Source organism: Rattus rattus, chromosome 9 (genome assembly GCF_011064425.1).
Source record: "Rattus rattus isolate New Zealand chromosome 9, Rrattus_CSIRO_v1, whole genome shotgun sequence".
In the NCBI taxonomy this organism is placed as follows: Eukaryota; Metazoa; Chordata; class Mammalia; order Rodentia; family Muridae; genus Rattus; species Rattus rattus.
This window is the reverse complement of record NC_046162.1, coordinates 2,172,761-2,191,668: the sequence shown is the minus strand read 5'-3', so window position 1 is coordinate 2,191,668 and position 18,908 is coordinate 2,172,761. Positions and strand designations below refer to the sequence as shown.

The 18,908-nt window shown below is 54.1% G+C and overlaps 4 protein-coding genes across 12 annotated transcripts in view; 2 read left to right on the top strand and 2 right to left on the bottom strand.

The window, feature by feature from the left end:
• The window catches only part of Mapk8ip3 (mitogen-activated protein kinase 8 interacting protein 3), a 39,519-nt gene extending 26,092 nt beyond the window's left edge, over positions 1–13,427 (top strand). For 5 of the 8 annotated variants that reach the window (XM_032912887.1, XM_032912882.1, XM_032912881.1 and 2 more), the window contains 24 exons: positions 1,600–1,611; positions 2,332–2,349; positions 3,428–3,485; positions 3,878–4,030; positions 4,640–4,721; positions 5,598–5,728; positions 5,922–5,978; positions 6,065–6,235; positions 6,900–7,026; positions 7,566–7,661; positions 7,789–7,947; positions 8,509–8,674; positions 9,243–9,425; positions 9,502–9,691; positions 9,800–9,919; positions 10,006–10,086; positions 10,169–10,236; positions 10,367–10,515; positions 10,678–10,849; positions 11,062–11,175; positions 11,298–11,336; positions 11,438–11,617; positions 11,718–11,867; positions 11,940–13,427. In XM_032912887.1, coding sequence (XP_032768778.1) covers positions 1,600–1,611; positions 2,332–2,349; positions 3,428–3,485; positions 3,878–4,030; positions 4,640–4,721; positions 5,598–5,728; positions 5,922–5,978; positions 6,065–6,235; positions 6,900–7,026; positions 7,566–7,661; positions 7,789–7,947; positions 8,509–8,674; positions 9,243–9,425; positions 9,502–9,691; positions 9,800–9,919; positions 10,006–10,086; positions 10,169–10,236; positions 10,367–10,515; positions 10,678–10,849; positions 11,062–11,175; positions 11,298–11,336; positions 11,438–11,617; positions 11,718–11,867; positions 11,940–12,061 — 2,798 coding nt within the window. In that variant the 3' untranslated portion in view covers positions 12,062–13,427. The remainder of the gene's footprint in view (positions 1–1,599; positions 1,612–2,331; positions 2,350–3,427; positions 3,486–3,877; positions 4,031–4,639; positions 4,722–5,597; positions 5,729–5,921; positions 5,979–6,064; positions 6,236–6,899; positions 7,027–7,565; positions 7,662–7,788; positions 7,948–8,508; positions 8,675–9,242; positions 9,426–9,501; positions 9,692–9,799; positions 9,920–10,005; positions 10,087–10,168; positions 10,237–10,366; positions 10,516–10,677; positions 10,850–11,061; positions 11,176–11,297; positions 11,337–11,437; positions 11,618–11,717; positions 11,868–11,939) is intronic. The other 3 variants (XM_032912883.1, XM_032912888.1, XM_032912885.1) reach the window with 2 other exon arrangements.
• Positions 13,428–13,455: 28 nt separating this feature from the next.
• Positions 13,456–14,788, bottom strand: Nme3 (NME/NM23 nucleoside diphosphate kinase 3). 2 transcript variants are annotated; one of them, XM_032912878.1, is made up of 5 exons: positions 14,398–14,788; positions 14,194–14,317; positions 14,000–14,101; positions 13,814–13,926; positions 13,456–13,739 (listed from the first exon to the last, which is right to left on the bottom strand). In XM_032912878.1, exons 1-5 carry the CDS (start codon positions 14,766–14,768, stop codon positions 13,622–13,624), a joined length of 828 nt encoding a protein of 275 aa, XP_032768769.1. In that variant the 5' UTR covers positions 14,769–14,788; the 3' UTR covers positions 13,456–13,621. The 2 variants fall into 2 exon arrangements, with proteins under 2 accessions (XP_032768769.1, XP_032768770.1); XM_032912879.1 differs by having other exon boundaries at positions 14,194–14,324; positions 14,398–14,591.
• Positions 14,689–15,829, bottom strand: Mrps34 (mitochondrial ribosomal protein S34). Its single transcript, XM_032912880.1, has 3 exons — positions 15,463–15,829; positions 15,263–15,305; positions 14,689–15,179 (listed from the first exon to the last, which is right to left on the bottom strand). The coding sequence occupies exons 1-3, from the start codon at positions 15,781–15,783 to the stop codon at positions 14,887–14,889; spliced, it is 657 nt and encodes a 218-aa protein (XP_032768771.1). The 5' UTR covers positions 15,784–15,829; the 3' UTR covers positions 14,689–14,886.
• Positions 15,765–18,642, top strand: Eme2 (essential meiotic structure-specific endonuclease subunit 2). Its single transcript, XM_032912876.1, is given in 8 exon segments — positions 15,765–16,142; positions 16,257–16,393; positions 16,742–16,834; positions 17,460–17,576; positions 17,578–17,613; positions 17,615–17,798; positions 17,949–18,064; positions 18,377–18,642. Coding segments are annotated over 7 exon segments (1,044 nt in total). The 5' UTR covers positions 15,765–15,781; the 3' UTR covers positions 18,377–18,642.
• The last annotated feature ends 266 nt before the right edge of the window (positions 18,643–18,908 follow it).

Sequence of the window (18,908 nt, the reverse complement as noted above, 5' to 3'; positions counted from 1 at the left end):
CATATACTTAGCAGAAGTCAGTTTGATCCCCAGCACTCAGAACCAAGGAAAAAGACAAGAAAGTATGTGTGTGGGTGTTCTTTACCATTGAAGCAAATCAAGTACAATAGAAAATTAGCAAAAGATAAATTAGAAAACCACAGCTGACACCTCAGACACATAAGAACCTCTCAGCTTGGTTTCATAGTTACTGAAAAGTGAGTGTGAAATGAATTATCAAGCTACTGTGCCTGCGTCCATTGTGGAGCTCTGCAAGGGTCTCTGGGTGCTGCTCACACAGAGTAATGGCTGCCTTTCTTTGGACGACAGGAGTAGATGGTGATGAGCAGTTATGTACAGCACCCAAGGTGCTTAGAGTCCCAGTTACCAAACTAGCTGCCTGGGAGGACGGATATATAGCATGCTATCTAGAAAGGTGTAAGCAAAGGGGTGCTACTTCTGAGTTGGTACACTGCTTTATTTGGCTTTCCATGGCAAACTTTTTTTTTTTTTTCCCGGAGCTGAGGACCGAACCCAGGGCCTTGCAGGGCCTTGCACTTGCTAGGCAAGCGCTCTACCACTGAGCTAAATCCCCAACCCCGGCAAACATTTTTTTATTTAAATCAAATGGATTTTTTTTAAAGTTTTTTGGGTAGCAGAACATAGATTTTTTTTTTTAAGATTTATTTACTTATGTATATGAGTACATTGTAGCTGTCTTCAGACACACCAGAAGAAGACATCAGATCCCATTACAGATGGTTGTGAGCTACCATGTGGTTTCTGGGAATTGAACTCAGGATCTCTGGAAGAGCAGTCAGTGCTTTTAACCGCTGAGCCATCTCTTTAGCCCCCATTAGATGGGTTTTCGTGCTCTTTTTCTTCCCTGAAGTTTACAAGCAGAACAGAACTCTGTCCTGTAACTTGTTGGAGAAAAGTGTTTTCCTACTTTAGTCCAATTTTTTTTTCCTAGCAATCTGTACTGAAGACACCTGTACCCAGTGAGGTCTGTTCATAGCCCTCCATATCTCCAGCCCGCACTACTTTTTGATTTATTTTCACAGTAGAATCCTTATTCCCTTCTTATCATCTCTGTGTCTCTCACTCAAGGTCATGTCCTCCTTCCCTGGACTCCTGTAAGTACTGGACCGGACAGGAGACGCCCTGAACCCATGTCCAGGTGCACATATGCACTGCCGACACAGCTTGTTCACTCTGAGGGCCTCCTTGGTATCCTTTGCTCACCAACACACATACACACGCGCGCGCACGCACACGCACACACACGCACACACACACACATCCTTCTCTTTACAGGAATTGTTGAGGCCTGTTAGACACTAGCCTACCACTGGTACTACAGTTGTCTGGCAGAGCTGAACAAGAACTGGGTATGCTAGGTACCTTGAAGAGGAAGGAAGGAACTCTCCCTTTAGGGTTTCTGTATCCCTAAGATGTGATATGTCCTGGACCTGCTGGAGTGTTTTGAGTTTTGTGCCCATTAACATAGGAATGGCTGAATCATTGGGTTTTTTTTAATAATTTATTTGTTGGTTCCAGTCACCAATTGATCTTTGTTGCTTTCTTTCCTGTCTCTCTGCTTCACTGGATGTGGCCCAGGGGAGTTCTCAGGTATGTATCTCTCCTGTCTGTCTCCATGTGGTCCCCTCTTTCTACTGTGGAGAGCAGCTGAAGCAGGGGGTGGGCCTCTCCCCTGCCTCTGACCATCACCAAGGGCTATGCACACTGACCACTGATTTCTGGCTGCTCAGAGCCACTTAACCCTTACAGCTATGTGCTTTGCTCCCAAGCTGCTACTGCCAAAAATGCCCAGATGGGATTGCTCCACTGACCACTGACAGGCTCTTAATATATGACCCCTATCTTCAACCTAAAAAGGGCCCTAAGGGCCATTTCTGAAGGATCTACAGAGCCACAAGGAACGTAAGACAGCACACCCCAGAAGTTAAAGGTGCCACGAGGGCCCTGTCAGTTGTAGTCCACTTGAGTAGCCGGGATGAACTGCTGTTCACTGGAGGCCCTGAGGCCCCCCTGCCTCTATAAGTCATGGCCCTTTAGTGTGTTCAATGGCAGCCAAGCCCCTGGGCACAGCTTCTCCTTGTGTGGTTTCCTCTGACTGACTGCTCTGTTGCCCACAGATAAAATTTCTCAGGATTCCCTGGCTTCATCCCACCTCCTGCCCTTCTGTTCCCTCCGCTGCCAACTCTAACCCAACCAGAAGTGGCCCCTGACATCCCCTACTTTGCTGTCTACATAGGCTTAACACGCTTCTTTTCTCTCCCTCCTCCTGCCCCGTTGCCCGTCTCCTGTGGGACTGGGATGCTCCCGTAGTGCGCGATGATTTTTTTGGTAAGGCCAAGGCCCTGCTTAAGTGTCTGTTTTTCCTCTTTCTGGCCTCCTCTCTCTATCCAACATCTTCTCATGCTTCATGAGCCCTTTGCTTTGTGGGCCAGTGGCAGTGAGTGGGGCTCCAGGGTTTCCAGGTACCTCAGGCCGGGGTGAGGCGCCGTCTTTCCATTCTGTTTCAGCTGGGGTGGGAGGTGGCCTTCCCTCCAAGCTGCTGGTCACCATGGATAAACCACTGCCAGTCTCTGAGAGGATCCACAGGCCCAGAACAGACCTCGCACCTGGTGTTCCCTCTTAGTTTACCAGGGAAAAGTAGGTCCTTGTTTGAAGCAAAAGAGGTCAAAGTGGACATTAGAATAGACTGTGGCCAGCACTTCACAGTGCTTTTGCTGTTTCAGGCAAAAATACAGATGAAGGCTAACCTGAGGATTAAATTTGGAGATTATAAGAGAGAACTTAGTCTTTTGGCAGAAGGACTGCGTCAGTTCCCCATGCAAAGCTCCTGTCCTCACATCCATTCCCTCTACATACTTCCTGACCCCACCACTAAGGCCAGGTCCTACCAGACTCATATGTAACCTCATGGTGGGCTGCAGCTGCAATAAATCATCCTTGGGGCAAAGGTTTTCTCTGTGCCATCTCTGTCCGTTGTCGCAGTGCCAACATTTGTTTAACAGTGGGTGGCATTGAAAGGCCTTGGTTCTTTGTGAATAAACCATAGAGCTGGAGTGGGGGCATTGCTGAGGGCAGGACATGAAGTGGCTTCACAGGGCCTTCCGGGGCCTGCTATACTGCTGAATTCTGTTGGGAGCTAGCTGGAAGGAATATTCTAGGCCTCTGAATGTGAGCCCAGGGAAGACCAGGGCTTCCTGTTGGCTATGGATGAGGCCAGGGACCTCTCCCGGTCTGACTGCCCCTGCTTTTGCAGCTCAGCTGCCCTGCAGGTGGGAGGATCAGACCCTTATCCCTTCCCAACTCAAGGCACAGGGCCAGGAAGGTTGCTACTCTGTGGCAGAGGCATGTTCAGTAGAACAAAGTCTACTTAGAGAAGCTCAAGGGAAACCTCCACCTTTCGTTTCAGGAATGGGCAAAGAAGTGGGGAACCTGCTGCTGGAGAACTCACAGCTTCTAGAGACAAAGTAAGCGTCCTGTGTACCAGCGGTGCCGAACCCAGGGTTGGATGACTCCTAAAACATGGCTGTTCCCATAACTTACAGTAGGAATTGCCATAGGACTCCTGAGTGGTTCCTCCAAAAAGCTACTGTAAGGAACCTTCAGCCAGGATGACTACTCCATTCGATGCTCAGGTCAAGCATCGAATTCTAGACCAGGATGTGCCTGCAGGGGTGTGTCTCAGGCCTGCACTCTTCATATTCAAAAGACAGACACAGAAGTACAAGTTTGAAGTTAGCCTGGGCTCCATAGCAAAGCTCTGTCTCTCAATAAAACAAATAGAAGTTCTTGTTAAAAAAAAAAAAAAAAAAGATGCACACGGGCTCTCATTAAGTCCTCATCTTCCTTCCGTTTAAAGAAATGCTTTGAATGTGGTGAAGAATGACCTCATTGCCAAGGTTGACCAACTGTCAGGAGAGCAGGAGGTACTGAAGGGTGAATTGGAAGCAGCCAAGCAAGCCAAAGTCAAGCTGGAGAACCGAATCAAAGAGCTTGAAGAAGAACTGAAAAGGTGAGAACACCAGACTTGGGCTTTGCACTGGGTGTTCAAGCTGCCACCTTGCCTCTCTGTCCTTAATAATGCCAGCCTCTACTTCTAACATCTAAGCGCTTCCTGTTTCCCCTAGTAGCTTTGTGTGTTCACTTTTCAAGGTCCAGCCACTAGGTAGGTCCGTTGTCTGACCACCCCCTTGTCTCCTCAAGTCCTCTGTGCCCTCCCAGATACAGGGTCCTGCTTTATCTGTCCTCTGGGAATGGTGGTGCCATCCTCAGCTACAGCTCTCATCCCATCCTTCATTCAGGAATGCAGGGCTGACCAGGTACTTCTGGCTACTTGAGCACCCCATACCTCTGCTCCACAGCACTGCACTCAGCCAAGGTCAAAGCCACAAGGTCCTTGGAGATGCCGCATCCTGGTTCTAGCCCCTCTGAGATGGGAGGGGCAGTGTAGGGAAGGCCTGTGGAGACCACCTGCTTTGGACTTGCCTACCCACCAGGGTAGCTCGATTTACTTCCTCTTCGGCTTGGATCTCCCCATTTTGGTTAGAGCAGCCAAATGTCTGGGCTGTGAAGCACATTTGGCAGGACTCTTACCCTGCCTGCTTTTTCCCACATCCTGTAGAGTCAAGTCAGAGGCAGTAACCGCCCGCCGTGAGCCCAGAGAAGAGGTGGAGGATGTAAGCAGCTATCTCTGTACAGAATTGGTATATCCACTATTAACCTGTGGGCATGGGTGGGCTGGCGTGGCGGGGCTTCCTAGACTTACTTACTCTTCTGGACCCTCCTCACCCCTCACTTGTGACCTCCAAAGCCAGTGCATGTTCTCCACTCCACTGAGTGAGTTAATGGCAGCAGACCACTCCCTTAGCAGATCCCCCACCCCCTAAACTGAGGCAGGGTCACATTTCTTCCCTTTCTTACTGATGCCTTCTGCAGTCTCAGCAGCTATTTTTGTTACCAAAGAGGCTGCAGAAGCAGCACCAGATGTTGCTGGTGTGCATCTGCTGCCTGGGCAGCACAACCAACCCTGAGCCTGCACTTCCTCTCCCTTCCTGAAATCAGGTCCAGGGCAGCACAGTTTGTCCCTCTGTTCCAGAATACCGTTAGGAGAACAGACTGTGTCCCTTATAACAGAGCAGTTACTCATCTGCTCAGGCATTGGGACATGGTGTAGAGAGTCCATCTCAGGATAGGATAGCAAAGGTGAGAGTGTGGGTTGTGGCCACTAGAGTATGGAAGAGTGGCTAGTCCAAGCCTCCACCATCTTTTCTGCACATAGGCAGAAGCAGATTCCAGGTAGGTGAGGCCATGTGCGGGAGGATCTGCTCCCTGTGCACTTTCTCCCAGCTCCCTTAAGTTCATCCTGTTCAAGCTCAGGGTGCAGCTTTGGAGAGAAGAGTGGCAAAGCCTATGTGGGCTAGCCTGACACTCTAACCATGTCATTCCCATCACCATTTGTCCTCACTTAGATCTTCCCCGCTATATCCCCACGTAGGTAGTAGGCACCTCAGAAGGAAGCCACATACGCTTGACTGTCCTCCTGTATCTCATTGGAGGAACCATGCTCTCCCACTCTGCAGGACAAAATCCCCATGGCCCAACGCCGACGCTTCACAAGAGTGGAGATGGCCCGAGTGCTCATGGAACGTAACCAGTACAAGGAACGCCTCATGGAGCTGCAGGAGGCCGTGCGGTGGACTGAAATGATCAGGTGTGCCTTCCTCATTTCCCCTGACAGTTCCTGAGCAAGTTCATGGCTCTGGTTGGATTATGTTTCCTGAGCTGGGGTTGTAGAATTTTAGGAGGCCATGGGATTTGGCTGCCCTCCACCACTCTTCCTTTCCCCAGAGTGTCGGAGGGCTCCAGGGTCAGTTGCTTCAGCTCCACTTTTACTCTTCCCTCAGAGCATCCAGGGAACACCCATCTGTCCAGGAAAAGAAGAAATCCACTATCTGGCAGTTGTGAGTATGGTGCTCTAGAGAAGGAGAGGCTTTCGTCAGCCTGCTACTGGCCACACTTGGCTTACTTATCTGTGTTTCCTTGGCAGCTTTAGCCGCCTCTTCAGCTCCTCATCCAGCCCCCCTCCAGCCAAACGGTCCTACCCGTCTGTGAACATTCACTACAAGTCACCCACTACAGCTGGCTTTAGCCAGCGTCGCAACCATGCTTTGTGCCAGATCTCAGCCGGCAGCCGACCCCTGGAGTTCTTCCCTGATGAGTAGGTATCCCGAGCCTCCTGCTCCTCCAGCCTAGTGAGGGGAGGGGCCAAGTGTCCTAAGTCCATCCACTCCATACTTGAAGTTGGAGAGTAGACTTTTAATGTACTGTACTGTGGGACAGAAGTTATCAAGAACAGGAAAGATGACAGCATCTCTCTAGGTCCACTACTACCCCCAGCAAAATCTAGTCCTCAGGTTCTGTCTGAATGCCCTTTAGCAGGAACTGCAGTTCCAAGGAACCGTCCTCTTAGACTTTGAAGACTGTGCTGGATCACACAATACTCTTACCTCCTCTGAATGACTGTAGGGTCTGAGCACTGCCCCTAATACTTAGGTAAGCTTCTTGCTGCCACTATTGTGAATAACTGCTGGTAAGCTCACCTAGGTTACACGGTTGCTGCCATCTGAGCCCCAGTGCCCAGCAACAGAGCAGGCCCCAGAACAGCTAGAAATGATCTCTTAAACACATGATCACACCCTATAATTGGGAAAAGCCACCTTCTGTCAAATAATAACCCTTGTCTCAGAAGAGGCAAGGGTAGAATCAAGCAGGCTCTGAGGCATGGCACACTCTACCAGGAAGACCAGTGAGAGTCTGGGTGCCCCAGCCTCGCTCAGATGGCTCACCATGAACAGAGGTAACCTGTCTTTCCTCTCACCCAGTGACTGCACCTCTTCTGCCCGGCGTGAGCAGAAGCGGGAGCAGTACCGCCAGGTCCGTGAACACGTGCGCAATGATGACGGGAGGCTGCAGGCCTGTGGGTGGAGCCTGCCTGCCAAGTACAAGCAGGTACTCGGGGCAGAGGGTGGTGTCCGCGTGTGGAGAGGGTGTTGTGAGAAGGGCACAGTGGTAGTGCAGAGCCAGGAGGCACCCATCTCCTACCTGGCGTTGGTGGATCTGTAACTCTGAGGGCATTCTAGTTTACTTTTGTTGCTATGATAAAACACTGATCAGATCAGCTTGGGCGAAGAATGGGTTTATTTGACTTAACTTCCATTGTCAAGGGAAACAGAAGCAGAAATCACAGAGGAACATTGTTTATTGGCTTGTTTTCCATTGCGTTAGCAACTTGCTTTCTTCCACAACCCAGGATCACCTCTCACGTACATGCCTACAGACCAGTCTGATGGAGGCAGTTCCTCAGTTGAGGTTCCCTCTTCCCAGGTGGTTCTAACTTGTGTCATGTTGGCAAAAACTAACCACCACAGAGGGCCAGCAGAGCCAGATGCAGTATACTGTGTACCAGAAGCCAACAGGCGACTGATTGAGGTTTCTGAAGGCTAAGGTGTCTCCCTCGACCTCATACCACAGAACCTCCTCTGTTGCAGCTGAGCCCCAATGGAGGCCAGGAAGATACCCGGATGAAAAATGTGCCTGTCCCTGTGTACTGCCGCCCTCTGGTGGAGAAGGACCCCTCAACAAAGGTGAGCACTGAGGATCCTGCTCAGGGGCCTCCAAGGGAACCCTGGACAAAGGGTAGTCTCCATTACCGCAGCCTCTGGGAGGCCAGAGAAGCTGGAGTACCGAGACCTCACAGCCCTGTCCTCACAGCTGTGGTGTGCTGCTGGTGTCAACCTGAGTGGGTGGAAACCAAACGAGGAGGACTCTAGCAATGGACCCAAGCCTGCACCAGGTCGAGACCCTCTGACCTGCGACCGGGAAGGAGAAGGCGAACCCAAGAGCACCCACCCATCACCTGAGAAGAAGAAGGTCAGTGTGTTAGTCAAGAATGTGTTTTTACCCTGCAAAAAGTCTCTAGATAGTTCCCTGCAGGTTCTGGCAATAAGGGACCACACCTTGGTGACAGTGCATCCCTTTTCCTCCCTCAGTCTGAGACAGGAAGCAGGTGCTGCAGCATCTAAGATACCACCGCCACCTCTCTATAGTCCAGGTTTCCTGCTGGCCTGTGGAGCAAGGAGACTGTACTGCCCTTGGCAACAGAAGGATTGGGAGAACCAGGCATATCTTATTTCATATAGCAAAGTAGGCAGCAGGAAGGCTGCTCATAGGAGAGGCCTAATGGTTTACAGTGAAGCCCAGAGTACAGTCACAGCTTGACTTTCAGGCCATGATATTTGCCTCTCCAAGTTCATAGTTTCCTCTTAGCAACCATAGCATCAAGCTACGGTTCTGTGAGCTGTAAGGGAAGATAACTGTCCACTGATGCCATAGTCAAGGCTAGATCTTAGGGAGTCCCAGAGATTCCCTGACCCATGTTGACACCAAGCTCAGGCACTAGCTTTGATTTCCCCCTGATATGCTCTGAAACAGGCAAAGGAGGTCCCTGAGGCGGATGCTACCTCCAGTCGGGTATGGATCCTCACCAGCACCCTGACTACCAGCAAGGTGGTGATCATTGATGCCAACCAACCAGGCACAGTTGTGGATCAGTTCACAGTCTGCAATGCCCACGTCCTGTGTATCTCCAGCATTCCTGGTGAGCTGGGGCTCCCACTGCCAGGTGCTGTCCGACAATAGGCACTGCTGCCTATGTGTGGACTGCCCTGCAGAGCTGGTGCTTGAGGCGGGTAGCTCTTCCTCAAGGTAGGACTGATGTACTGAATATGTAGGGATTGGAGACCTGCTAGGCGTGTGAGTATAACTTCATGTGTCAGGAGGGAGCTCTCCAGGGTACAGGCAAATCTCCTGGCTTCATCCCTCAGCTGCAACCTCATGACCTTTTAGCCCAGCCCCAGGATAGTGCTAAGAGTTCTACATGTCTCTGCTTTGAAACCTACTTGCTGAGATAGCCTCTACTCCTTGAAACCTATTTGCTGGGATAGCCTCTACTCCTGGATTTCTTCAGGATCTTTTATATGATGGCGCAGAGTATTATTTCTTAGTTTCTTTTTGACCTATAAGCTTGACCCTAGGCCTGAGAGTCCCAGGTACGGCTGTGTGTGACTAGGCTGGCTGAGAGCAGAGCCAGCCATGTAGACAGTTCCTGCCTTCGCTGAGACAGAGCTTTGTGATGTTGGACTGATGGACTGGAATTTTTCCCCCAGCGGCCAGCGACAGTGATTATCCCCCTGGAGACATGTTCTTAGACAGTGATGTGAACCCCGAAGACTCAGGTGCTGATGGTGTGCTGGCTGGCATCACCCTGGTGGGATGTGCTACCCGCTGCAATGTACCACGTAGCAACTGTTCCTCCCGAGGAGACACCCCAGTACTGGACAAGGGGCAGGGTGAGTCCTAGATCACCTTCTCCCTATCCCCACATTCCTCTTCTCCACCCTGCCAGGCTTACTCCTCTTTCCACAGGGGATGTGGCAACCACTGCCAATGGGAAGGTCAACCCATCCCAATCCACAGAAGAAGCCACAGAAGCCACAGAGGTGCCAGATCCTGGTCCCAGTGAGTCAGAAGCAACGACAATCCGGCCTGGGCCTCTCACAGAGCATGTCTTTACTGACCCAGCACCCACCCAATCCTCCAGCACCCAGCCTGCCAGGTAGGCTCTCTTAGGTTGGGTCAGATGAAAGCATGGCAGGGGTGAACAGGGATCAAGCGTGTGCTTCTGTGATCTACTCTGCAGCTATAGCCTCCATTCTTCTTGCAGTGAGAATGGGTCAGAGTCGGATGGCAGCATTGTACAGCCTCAGGTGGAGCCCAGTGGGGAGTCCTCAGCAACCACCAGTAGTGCTGCACCCACCATGTGGCTAGGAGCCCAGAATGGCTGGTAGGTAAAGCCAGAGACATAAGACATGGGTTGTTCTGAGAGGGGTCGCTGAACCATGTCAGCTCTGCCCATCTGCCCCCTTGCAGGCTCTATGTGCACTCAGCGGTAGCCAACTGGAAGAAGTGTCTGCACTCCATCAAGCTAAAAGACTCTGTGCTGAGCCTGGTGTATGTGGCCCCCACTGAGGGGTGGGGTTAGGGACCCAAGGGCCCAGCACCCTCTTCCTGCCTCACTGACTTACCATTCCAGGCATGTCAAAGGCCGAGTGCTGGTAGCTCTTGCAGATGGGACCCTGGCTATCTTCCATCGTGGAGAGGGTAAGGCCAAGTGGCCCTTGCAGAGACAGGCCTAGGAGTTCTTGGGTCTATCCTGAGCCTAGCCGTGGGTCTTCCACACCAACCCTGTGAGCAGAGATAGACCTGAACAGGTGTCCTGGGCTCGTTCTAGATGGCCAGTGGGACTTGAGCAACTACCACCTAATGGACCTGGGCCACCCACACCACTCCATCCGCTGCATGGCTGTTGTGGATGACCGAGTTTGGTGTGGCTACAAGAACAAGGTGCATGTCATCCAGCCCAAGACAATGCAAATTGAGGCAAGTGCTAGCCAAAAACCTCTAGAAGGGGGCCGGGCTTCTGCCAGATTGGAGATTGGGACAGGCTTTGTGTCATTAAGGTGGAACCGGCATCGAATCAGTGCAAGCCCAGGCCCCTTCCCCATTACCCACCCCTGTTGACTGGCTGTCACTACCTCACAGAAATCATTTGATGCCCACCCACGGCGGGAAAGCCAGGTACGACAGCTAGCCTGGATCGGTGATGGAGTATGGGTCTCTATTCGCTTGGATTCTACACTTCGGCTCTACCACGCTCACACACACCAGCACCTGCAGGATGTGGACATTGAGCCCTATGTTAGCAAGATGCTGGGTGAGTCAGACATGGCGGCTCACGTCTATCACCTCAGCACGTGGGAGGTGGAAGCAGGAGGTTCATCTTTAGCTCCAGTCAAGTTTGAGTCAACCCTTGGCTATATGAGAGCCTACCTTAATATATATTAAACAAAGATGCAATGTTAGGGGATGTGCCAGCCAGAAGCACCCATCAGTGACGGCGCTGACCGCTCTTCCTGTCCCATCCAGGTACCGGCAAGCTGGGCTTCTCCTTCGTGCGCATCACAGCCCTACTCATTGCAGGCAACCGTCTGTGGGTGGGCACTGGCAATGGGGTTGTCATCTCCATCCCCTTGACTGAGAGTAAGTTCCCAATCCAAGAGGACATCTGTCAAGAAAGCAGCAGCTATGCTAGCCTCCCAGGGTAGGTGTGCTGGGGAGCCGCTGTCTCCCAAGCTCAGCCTTCCTTTCTCTCTCTTCCCCAGCCGTGGTCCTGCATCGAGGCCAGCTCTTAGGGCTCCGAGGTAAGTGCTGGGTCCGTGCCTACTTGTGCCCCCAGTAGTCACCATCTCCAGCTGCCTGCTGAAAATAAAGTGGCCCAATCCTCCTGTCCCTGTTTTCCCAGCCAACAAGACATCCCCAACGTCTGGGGAGGGGACCCGCCCAGGGGGCATCATCCATGTGTATGGGGATGACAGCAGTGACAAGACTGCCAGTAGTTTCATCCCCTACTGCTCCATGGCCCAGGCTCAGCTCTGCTTCCACGGGCACCGTGATGCTGTCAAATTCTTTGTCTCTGTACCAGGTACACAGATGATCTTAACCCCCTTTGCCCACTGTGCTACAGTAGCATAGCTATGACCTTTTCAGAATGCCACAGTCCTGAGATTCTCTACCAATGACAGGAAATGTGCTGGCCACGCTCAATGGCAGTGTGCTAGACAGCCCATCAGAGGGCCCTGGGCCTGCTGCACCTGCTGCAGATGCTGAGGGCCAGAAGTTGAAGAATGCACTGGTGCTGAGTGGTGGTGAAGGTTACATTGACTTCCGCATCGGTAAGTGGGCAGAGACTAGAGGCAGACCCCGATGTGGGCACGAGGGAGTTCTCATGGCTGCCAATTCTCCAGGGGATGGAGAGGATGATGAAACTGAGGAAGGTACCGGGGATGTGAACCAGACGAAGCCCTCGTTGTCCAAGGCTGAGCGCAGCCACATCATCGTGTGGCAGGTGTCCTACACCCCTGAGTGAGACCCTGTCCTGCCTGATGCCAACTGTACATAGGACCCTGCCTGCCTGCCCCCCCGCCTGTTCCCTGGGGCAGCCAGGTTCGTCCATCCCCTTTTAACCTCTCAACTTGCAGCTTTTGCCTGAGGTCCAGCCCCCAGCTGTTAGAGAGGGGTGAAGCAGGGTTTGGGGAGTGAGGCAGGAACAGATGTCTTTCCCATCAGGGAGGAGAGCCTCTGAGATACTCTCCAGCAGCCCCCGGCCTTGGCCCAACACCTAGCTCAACATGAAGTCCCAGGGGGCCCTCAGGGCAAGACAGGACCAAAATGGCTATGGGCGGCCCCTACAGGTGGCCCTGGCTCCACTCCATCCTCACCAGTCCTGGCAGGAGCAAGAGCCTCACACTGCCAGGGTCTTCCCCAAGTCTACTTGCTTTGCATGCAGCCCCGAGGAAGGGATTCCTGATTTCCAACCCTTTGGCTTTCTCTGAGGGACCCAGGCCTGGCCACCATCATCTGCCCTGATACCTGGGCCCCCAGCCTAGGTCTTACCTGGGTACCTGGCATGACAGCTCAGGGCCGGCCTTAGGGCAGCTGCTTCAAAAGATGACAATACCCATTAACCCAGGGGAGCCCAAGATTGTCCACCCCTCACAGACCAGTGTCCCCTAAGCTCTTTCCTGGGCACAAGATTCACCTTGGAGGAGCAAGACCCTAGTGCCCTGCCCCTCCCAGAAGCCCCAAGGGTAGAATTTCTCAGGCTGCCAGGGCAGGCACAGGCCTCAGGAAGAAGGGTGGCCCTGGTCTCCCCAGAGTCCCCTAGGATGCAGGCTTAGCCTCAGGTTAATGGAGGATGGTGTGCTCCAAGGGCCTGCCTCCTGTACAGGGCTCCAAGGAGCCCAGCTCCCAGACACGTACTAAGTGCCTAGGGTTGCCGGCTGTGGCCTGCTCCCTTGGAGAGCAACTGACAAGAGGCTTTCAGGCAGAGGCCAGAAGAGCTGAGGACCAGCCAGGATGGGCACAATTCTAAGCAAGTGTGTGGAAGCAGGTGCTGCCCTGGCCCTGGCCTTACTCTTCAGGGGCACTGATTAGAGTCAGTGGCCTCTACTGCACTCTTCCCACCAGAGAAGCACAGATCCAGGGGCACTGCCCCTGAGCCTATCTGGCCACAACAAGCTGCAGCAATGTGCAGCTGCAAGCTTCCCCCCACTACCCTGCCACCTCTCCACTGTGATGTATGTCCCTTGTCTGTTCCCACAGGCGTGTGAAGTGACCGGGGTTAGCTGGGTGGGTGCGACTGGAGGGAAGGGGCCAGTGCAGCTCTCCTCAGGCTTTGGCCTTGCAAGTGAACTCACATATCTGCTCTGTATGTAATAAATGTCTTAACACTACTTTTGTCTTGAAACTGCACCAGCGCACAAGGGTTTTCTGCGGTTTATTATGAAAGGAAATAGAGGGTGGGATGTGGAAGTGGTTGCCCCTGGACAGACTGGGTTGGGTGGACCTGCACCCACATAGCACTGTCACTGTGACGATCACAGAAGACCAACAACCTCCAGATTGGTAATGTTGACTTTAGTAACGTCTACTCATATAGCCAGTGTCCCGCGCTGTCCTCCCAGCACAGAAGCTCATCCTCACGGAACCAAAGAGCGATCTCTCTCTGAGCACTTTCCACCGAATCACTGCCATGAATCACATTCCTGTGCAGGAATGGCAAGTGAGCAGGGGGAGGAGAAGATGAGGGGTCGCCAGAGGGGATGATAATAAGACTTACTTGCCAACCTCCACGCAGAAATCACCACGGATTGTACCGGGCATGGCGTCCCCTGGGTCAGTGGCCCCTATGAGGGCCCGCGAAGCGCGCACGACATCCAGCCCTTGCCACACCTGCGGGAGCTACTGTCAGCACGATAAGAGCTCCCAAGGCCTTGCCCTCCCCTTGCAGGTCATCGGAACTTACCATGGCCACCACAGGACCAGAGCTCATGTATTTAACTAATCGGCTGTAGAAAGGTCTCTCGCGCAGCTCGACATAATGCTCCCGCAGTAGCTCTTCGGAGGCCTAGGGGGAGGGGTAGCTACCTGTACCAGGGCCCCAACCCCAGACAGCCCGATTCCCTTCCCACATCCACCTGCTCCTTTGTGCGCCCACACCTGCACTAGCTTCAGTGCCACCAGCTTGAAGCCCTTCCTTTCAAAGCGACGCACGATCTCGCCCACCAGCCGCCGCTGCACGCCGTCGGGCTTCACTGCCAAGAACGTGCGCTCGTTCACGCCGCTGTAGGCTGCAGGAGTACTGGCTTCAGGCATGCCCCACCGAGCGCCCCCTGCCCAGTCCAGCCCCTCCTGGGTGCTCACCTGAGGGGAAGAGGTTGGCAAAGATGGTCAGCACCAGGCAGATCATGGCGGCGGATGAGGCGGACCAAGCGGCAAGGGGGCGGGGCCACCCTTAAAGGACCTCTTGGCGCGGGCTCTCCTGGGGCTCTGCAATCCCAGCACATTTGAGCCCAAAACGCAGCGGCAGCGCCCAAGACCTGCCTGAGTGTACCGCCCAAGGCCTGCCTGCGTGTACCATAGCACCAGGCGCTCTGCTCCACACTGCCACCTTTCCTCCCTTTTCCAACGGTACACACATAATGAAACAACACAGGCCATTTTGGGAGTTTATTTCCAGACGGAGGAATCGGCGAGGGGCCGCCTGAAAAATCACAATCTGTCATCTGGCCCATTATTCATTGGCAGATGTGTCAAGGCTCTAGGGTCTCTCCACCAAAGGGGAGATTCTGACACAGTCAAAGACACTTGTCCATCAAATGACTCACAGGACCTCTCTGCCAATCCTGGCAGTTAGACTGGGGTGCCCTTGGCTCTCCCTTTAGTCTCCTGTTTTGCAGGGTAGTCCCAGGGGCGCATTCGAGTCCTCTCCAGGTTCAGCAGCGGCTCCTCGACACTGGTATCCCCGTTTTTCTGTCGCTCAGCAAGGATCATGGCCCGCAGCAGAGGTGGGTAGGGGACAAGGTTCAATCTGTCCTCTGTTTTCGCAGTGAACGCAGTGAAAGCCTCCTCCTCGTGCTTGGGTACCAACCGCCAATCGTGGTACATGACTTGCTCGATTTCCCGAGCCGTATCCTCACTCTTCCCTGAAGGAAAGAAGACATGCTGACTACCTGCTGGCCGGATAATATGCGAACCATCACCGGCTCCATCCAGCACCCAGCCTTACCTTTGAAAGTCAGGATGCCCCAGGCCCTCCCGTGGTCCAAGTTCTGCAGAACAAGAGGAAGGATTGTCAACATAGAGCCCATGCCACTAGGTTACGTGGGTAAGGGAGACATACACCCCCAGGTGGTTCCCGGGTGGGTAGAACCAGCCGATGTGGTCCAGGGTGAGCAAGATGAAAGTGTAAGCAGGGAACGAGCGCACCTGCGCTGTGTAGTCAGGCCTCACACGCGTGAGGCGCCAGTAGCATGGCTCGTCGTGCTGCCACAGCCAGGACTTGCGGGTAACCAGACGGCCCAGGCCAAACAAGGGGAGGCGGGCGAGCAGCTGTAGAAGGCGGCTCTCGCGACGCACGTCGGCCCAGGCGCGCACCGGCAGCCGGCGACCAGAGTGCGGCCGGGTCAGCGTCTCGTAGTCTAGGGCGTAGAGCTGCGAGTCTCGCGGCTGGTTCCGCTGCTCGCGCAAGGCGCGCACGCGGCGGGCCAGCTCAGCGATCAGCCGGGGTTTCACTTTCTTCCGCGCCATGCCGGTGTCCTTACTCCACAGGAAACCTGCGCTTCACCAGCTCTCCCATTCCGGAAGCGGCCAGTGTCCTGAACAAAAGCATCCGGGTACGTCCGGAAGCTGTAGGAAGGATGGGTTTATGGCGGAAGTGGGACCTGAGAGAGTCCCGGGCTCCCGTCGCGGTCGGGGCCGGGGCCGGGGCTCGCGCCTCGGCCATCGGCGACCTCAGACCTGGGAGATTTCCGACTCAGACGCCGAAGGTGCCCCTGCTAGAGAAGTCGGCACGCCAGCCCGGAGTTCAGTAGGAGAGCGAAGAGCTGCGGCCAAGGCTTTACGGGCAGATCAGGTCCTGGAGCGTCTGGTGGTGTGCGTGGACCCAGGTGAGGGGACGGAGGCAGGGAATCTGGGGCCAGCCACACGACGGGGTAGCGTCGTCACCCGCTAGTCCTCACTGGAGATGGTGGAATAACCGTATTGTCGCCTACTGGGTCCAGCTGTGCTGGAAGATGCAGGCTCCGACATCCTGATGGAGGCGCTGGGTACACTAGGCTGTGAATGCCGCATCGAGCCGCAGCACCAGGCCCGCAGCCTACAGTGGAGCGTTGTGAGGCCCGACCCGGCCCCCAGCAATGTGAGTGTCTCCCTATGACCAGCCCAGTGCCAGTCCTAATCCATGTTTCATTTTTCCTCTGGCTAGGGAGGTAGCTGCATTCATCTTTCTCGCCTCGCACAAGAGTAACCTAAAAACTGGAGGATGCCCAAGTCGAGCTGCTGCCAGAGAACCTCCTGTTGGCAATGAGGATGGGGATTGGGCTACTTTGGTATTCTGGGACTTCTGGGGAATAGTCCTAAGCTGGCCTGAACGTCACTGTGTGTGGAGTTGGAGGGCTATTGATAGTGTCTGATGACTGACTTGCCAGAGGCGGGAGAAGCCCTGCACCCCACACAGGTGGCTAGCAGGGCCACTGATTCCCTACAGGTGCCTCAGGAGGGGAAGGCTGAAAATGAGCAGGAACAGTTGCTGCTGCTGGAACCCCAGGAATTTCTTCAGGGTGCTGTGCAGCTGACCCAGGTATTGGGGGAAAGATCTGTCTTTGGTAGGTCTCGCTCCCCAGTCTGGGATGGGCTGGAGCTTCTGTTGAGGATGGTGAAGGTGCTGAGGGTAAGAGGAAGAAACCTGCCGAGTGCTCTAGCCATAAGAACATTGAGGGACCTTTGGGAGAATTGGGAATAGTGACCTGGACTGCAAACTGGCCGGGGGTGTGGTGGGGGAGGAGCCCAGAATCCTAGCTGGTTCTGTCCATGTGCTGTAGGTCCAGGATGTGGCATCTGTCTACAACAGCTAAGAATCCCTCACTTGTCTGCTGACTTCCCTAGACTCAAAGGAAGCAGTGCCTAGCTGATATCTGCTAAAGGCTTTGTAGGTGTTGATGTCCTAGGGCCAACATTTGTCAGACACTTGCTGGGTGCTGCCCAATGTCCAGGCTGGGTGTAGAAATGGACCAGAAGAGGGCTGGCTCCCTTCTACACCAAAACCTGGAGTGCCTGTGTACTCCTGGGCCTTAAGGAAACAGAACTGAGTTCCAGAAAACGGAGAGGACCTATAAGTTTCCCTCTGGAAACTGGCCATACTGGTGGCTACAGGTCTGCTGCCAAAGCCCTCCTGTGAACAAGTGTGGGGATATTCTGGTTTGCAGATGACAGACCCACCTTGCTCCATCCCCTGGCTTTCTCCCGAGAGTCCCACCCGCTCCCATCTGGCGGTCATCGGACTGGATGCGTACCTGTGGTATCACCTTCAGCCTCAGAGGGGCGGGTTGGGGTGGGATTCCAGGGAAGTGGATTGCCTCTAGCCGTCCTGTCACCTGATCCCACTTGGCCTGGGTGGGCTCTGCCGATGTAGGAAGACTTGGGAGCCCAAAAGATGGTTGCCTCTGTTCAGGTCTCGCAAGCCCAGTTCTCAGAAGACGTGGACACCAAAGAAGTCAGAGGAAGCCCACGCCAGGGTAGCCATCAGCTGGTCAGAGGTGGAGGAGGTGAGAGCTGTTGCTCAGTTGTTAGGTGCCCGGCCTTTGTCTCTGCATTTGGGCTGCGGTCTGGCCAGTCAGAACTGGGCTTAATTCCCAGCGTCATTGGATTGGTACTCCCCAGAGGATGAGATCCATGCCCACTTTCACACTCCCCAGGCTCTGGTGCTGCTTCAGCTCCGTGCAAACTTGGATGTGCTGCTGGTAGCCTCGTGGCGAGAGCTGAGTCAGTATGTGTGTGCCTTCACCAAGGCCCTCGCCCAGCTCCCCTCTAAGTATGTACCCCTGCAGGCACTGAGTGTAGACAGGGCAGGGTTGGAGGGCCGCACCGATAGTGTTCTCAAAGTCTGTCTGGGTGTCTTCGTTTCAGGCGGTTCCGGGACTCCCAGGCCTTTTCTTTCTGTACAGCAGGGCATTGGGCCTCAGGCCAGCAAGTGACCAGAGATGGCTCTGGGCTCAGAGGAGTGTGGTGGCGACAAATCAGACAGTTCAACCGGGTCAGCCCAGCTGTGGCTGATGCTGTTGTTACTGCCTTCCCCTCACCCCGCCTTTTGCAACAGGTGAGTCCCCTAAATTTCTCCTTCCAGGACCAGGACTTAAGGTGCACCTACTCACACCTGTGCCCACTCTAGGCTCTACTGGACTGCAGCACAGAGCAGGAGCGCCTGAGCCTCCTAGCTGACCTCCCTGTGAAGGCCCCTGGGGGCAAGCAGCCTCGCAGAGTGGGGCCTGACCTCTCACGAAGACTCTGTATCTTCTTGACCACCACCAACCCCGACATCCTGCTGGACCTGAGCTCTTGACCGCACCTCGGGTCGCCTGCCCACCAATACAACAAGACAGGCCTGCCCAAGAATCTAATTACCCTAAGGGGCAGGCAAGGAGGTTTGGGTCCAGCCCATATCTTTTCCAGACCGGGGTAGACTCTGTTGCCCAATGGTCAAATGGAAGCACCATGGGAGGTGGGGGAGGAGGAGGGAATCTGAGGTGAACATGAGAGTGCAGGGTAGTGGCCTGGACACTTGTTGCAGGAATCTTAGTAGCAGGTGTGAGTGCCTAGTTGTACTATTACAGCCCCATGCTGTCTGGAAGCTTAGGGATACACCCTCAGGGAGAAGT

Excerpts from the sequence above, each read along its gene's own strand:
- Nme3 (XM_032912878.1), bottom strand. The coding sequence starts at position 14,768 with ATGGGCCAGATGACAGATTGTGATTTTTCAGGCGGCCCCTCGCCGATT. Across the intron at positions 14,318-14,397 it reads TGCCAACCTCTTCCCCTCAG|CGGCGTGAACGAGCGCACGT; the intron begins GTGAGCACCCAG and ends TGCAGCCTACAG. Across the intron at positions 14,102-14,193 it reads TGGCACTGAAGCTAGTGCAG|GCCTCCGAAGAGCTACTGCG; the intron begins GTGTGGGCGCAC and ends CCCTCCCCCTAG.
- Mrps34 (XM_032912880.1), bottom strand. The coding sequence starts at position 15,783 with ATGGCGCGGAAGAAAGTGAAACCCCGGCTGATCGCTGAGCTGGCCCGC. Across the intron at positions 15,306-15,462 it reads GGCCTGACTACACAGCGCAG|AACTTGGACCACGGGAGGGC; the intron begins GTGCGCTCGTTC and ends CTTGTTCTGCAG. Across the intron at positions 15,180-15,262 it reads GGGCATCCTGACTTTCAAAG|GGAAGAGTGAGGATACGGCT; the intron begins GTAAGGCTGGGT and ends TCTTTCCTTCAG.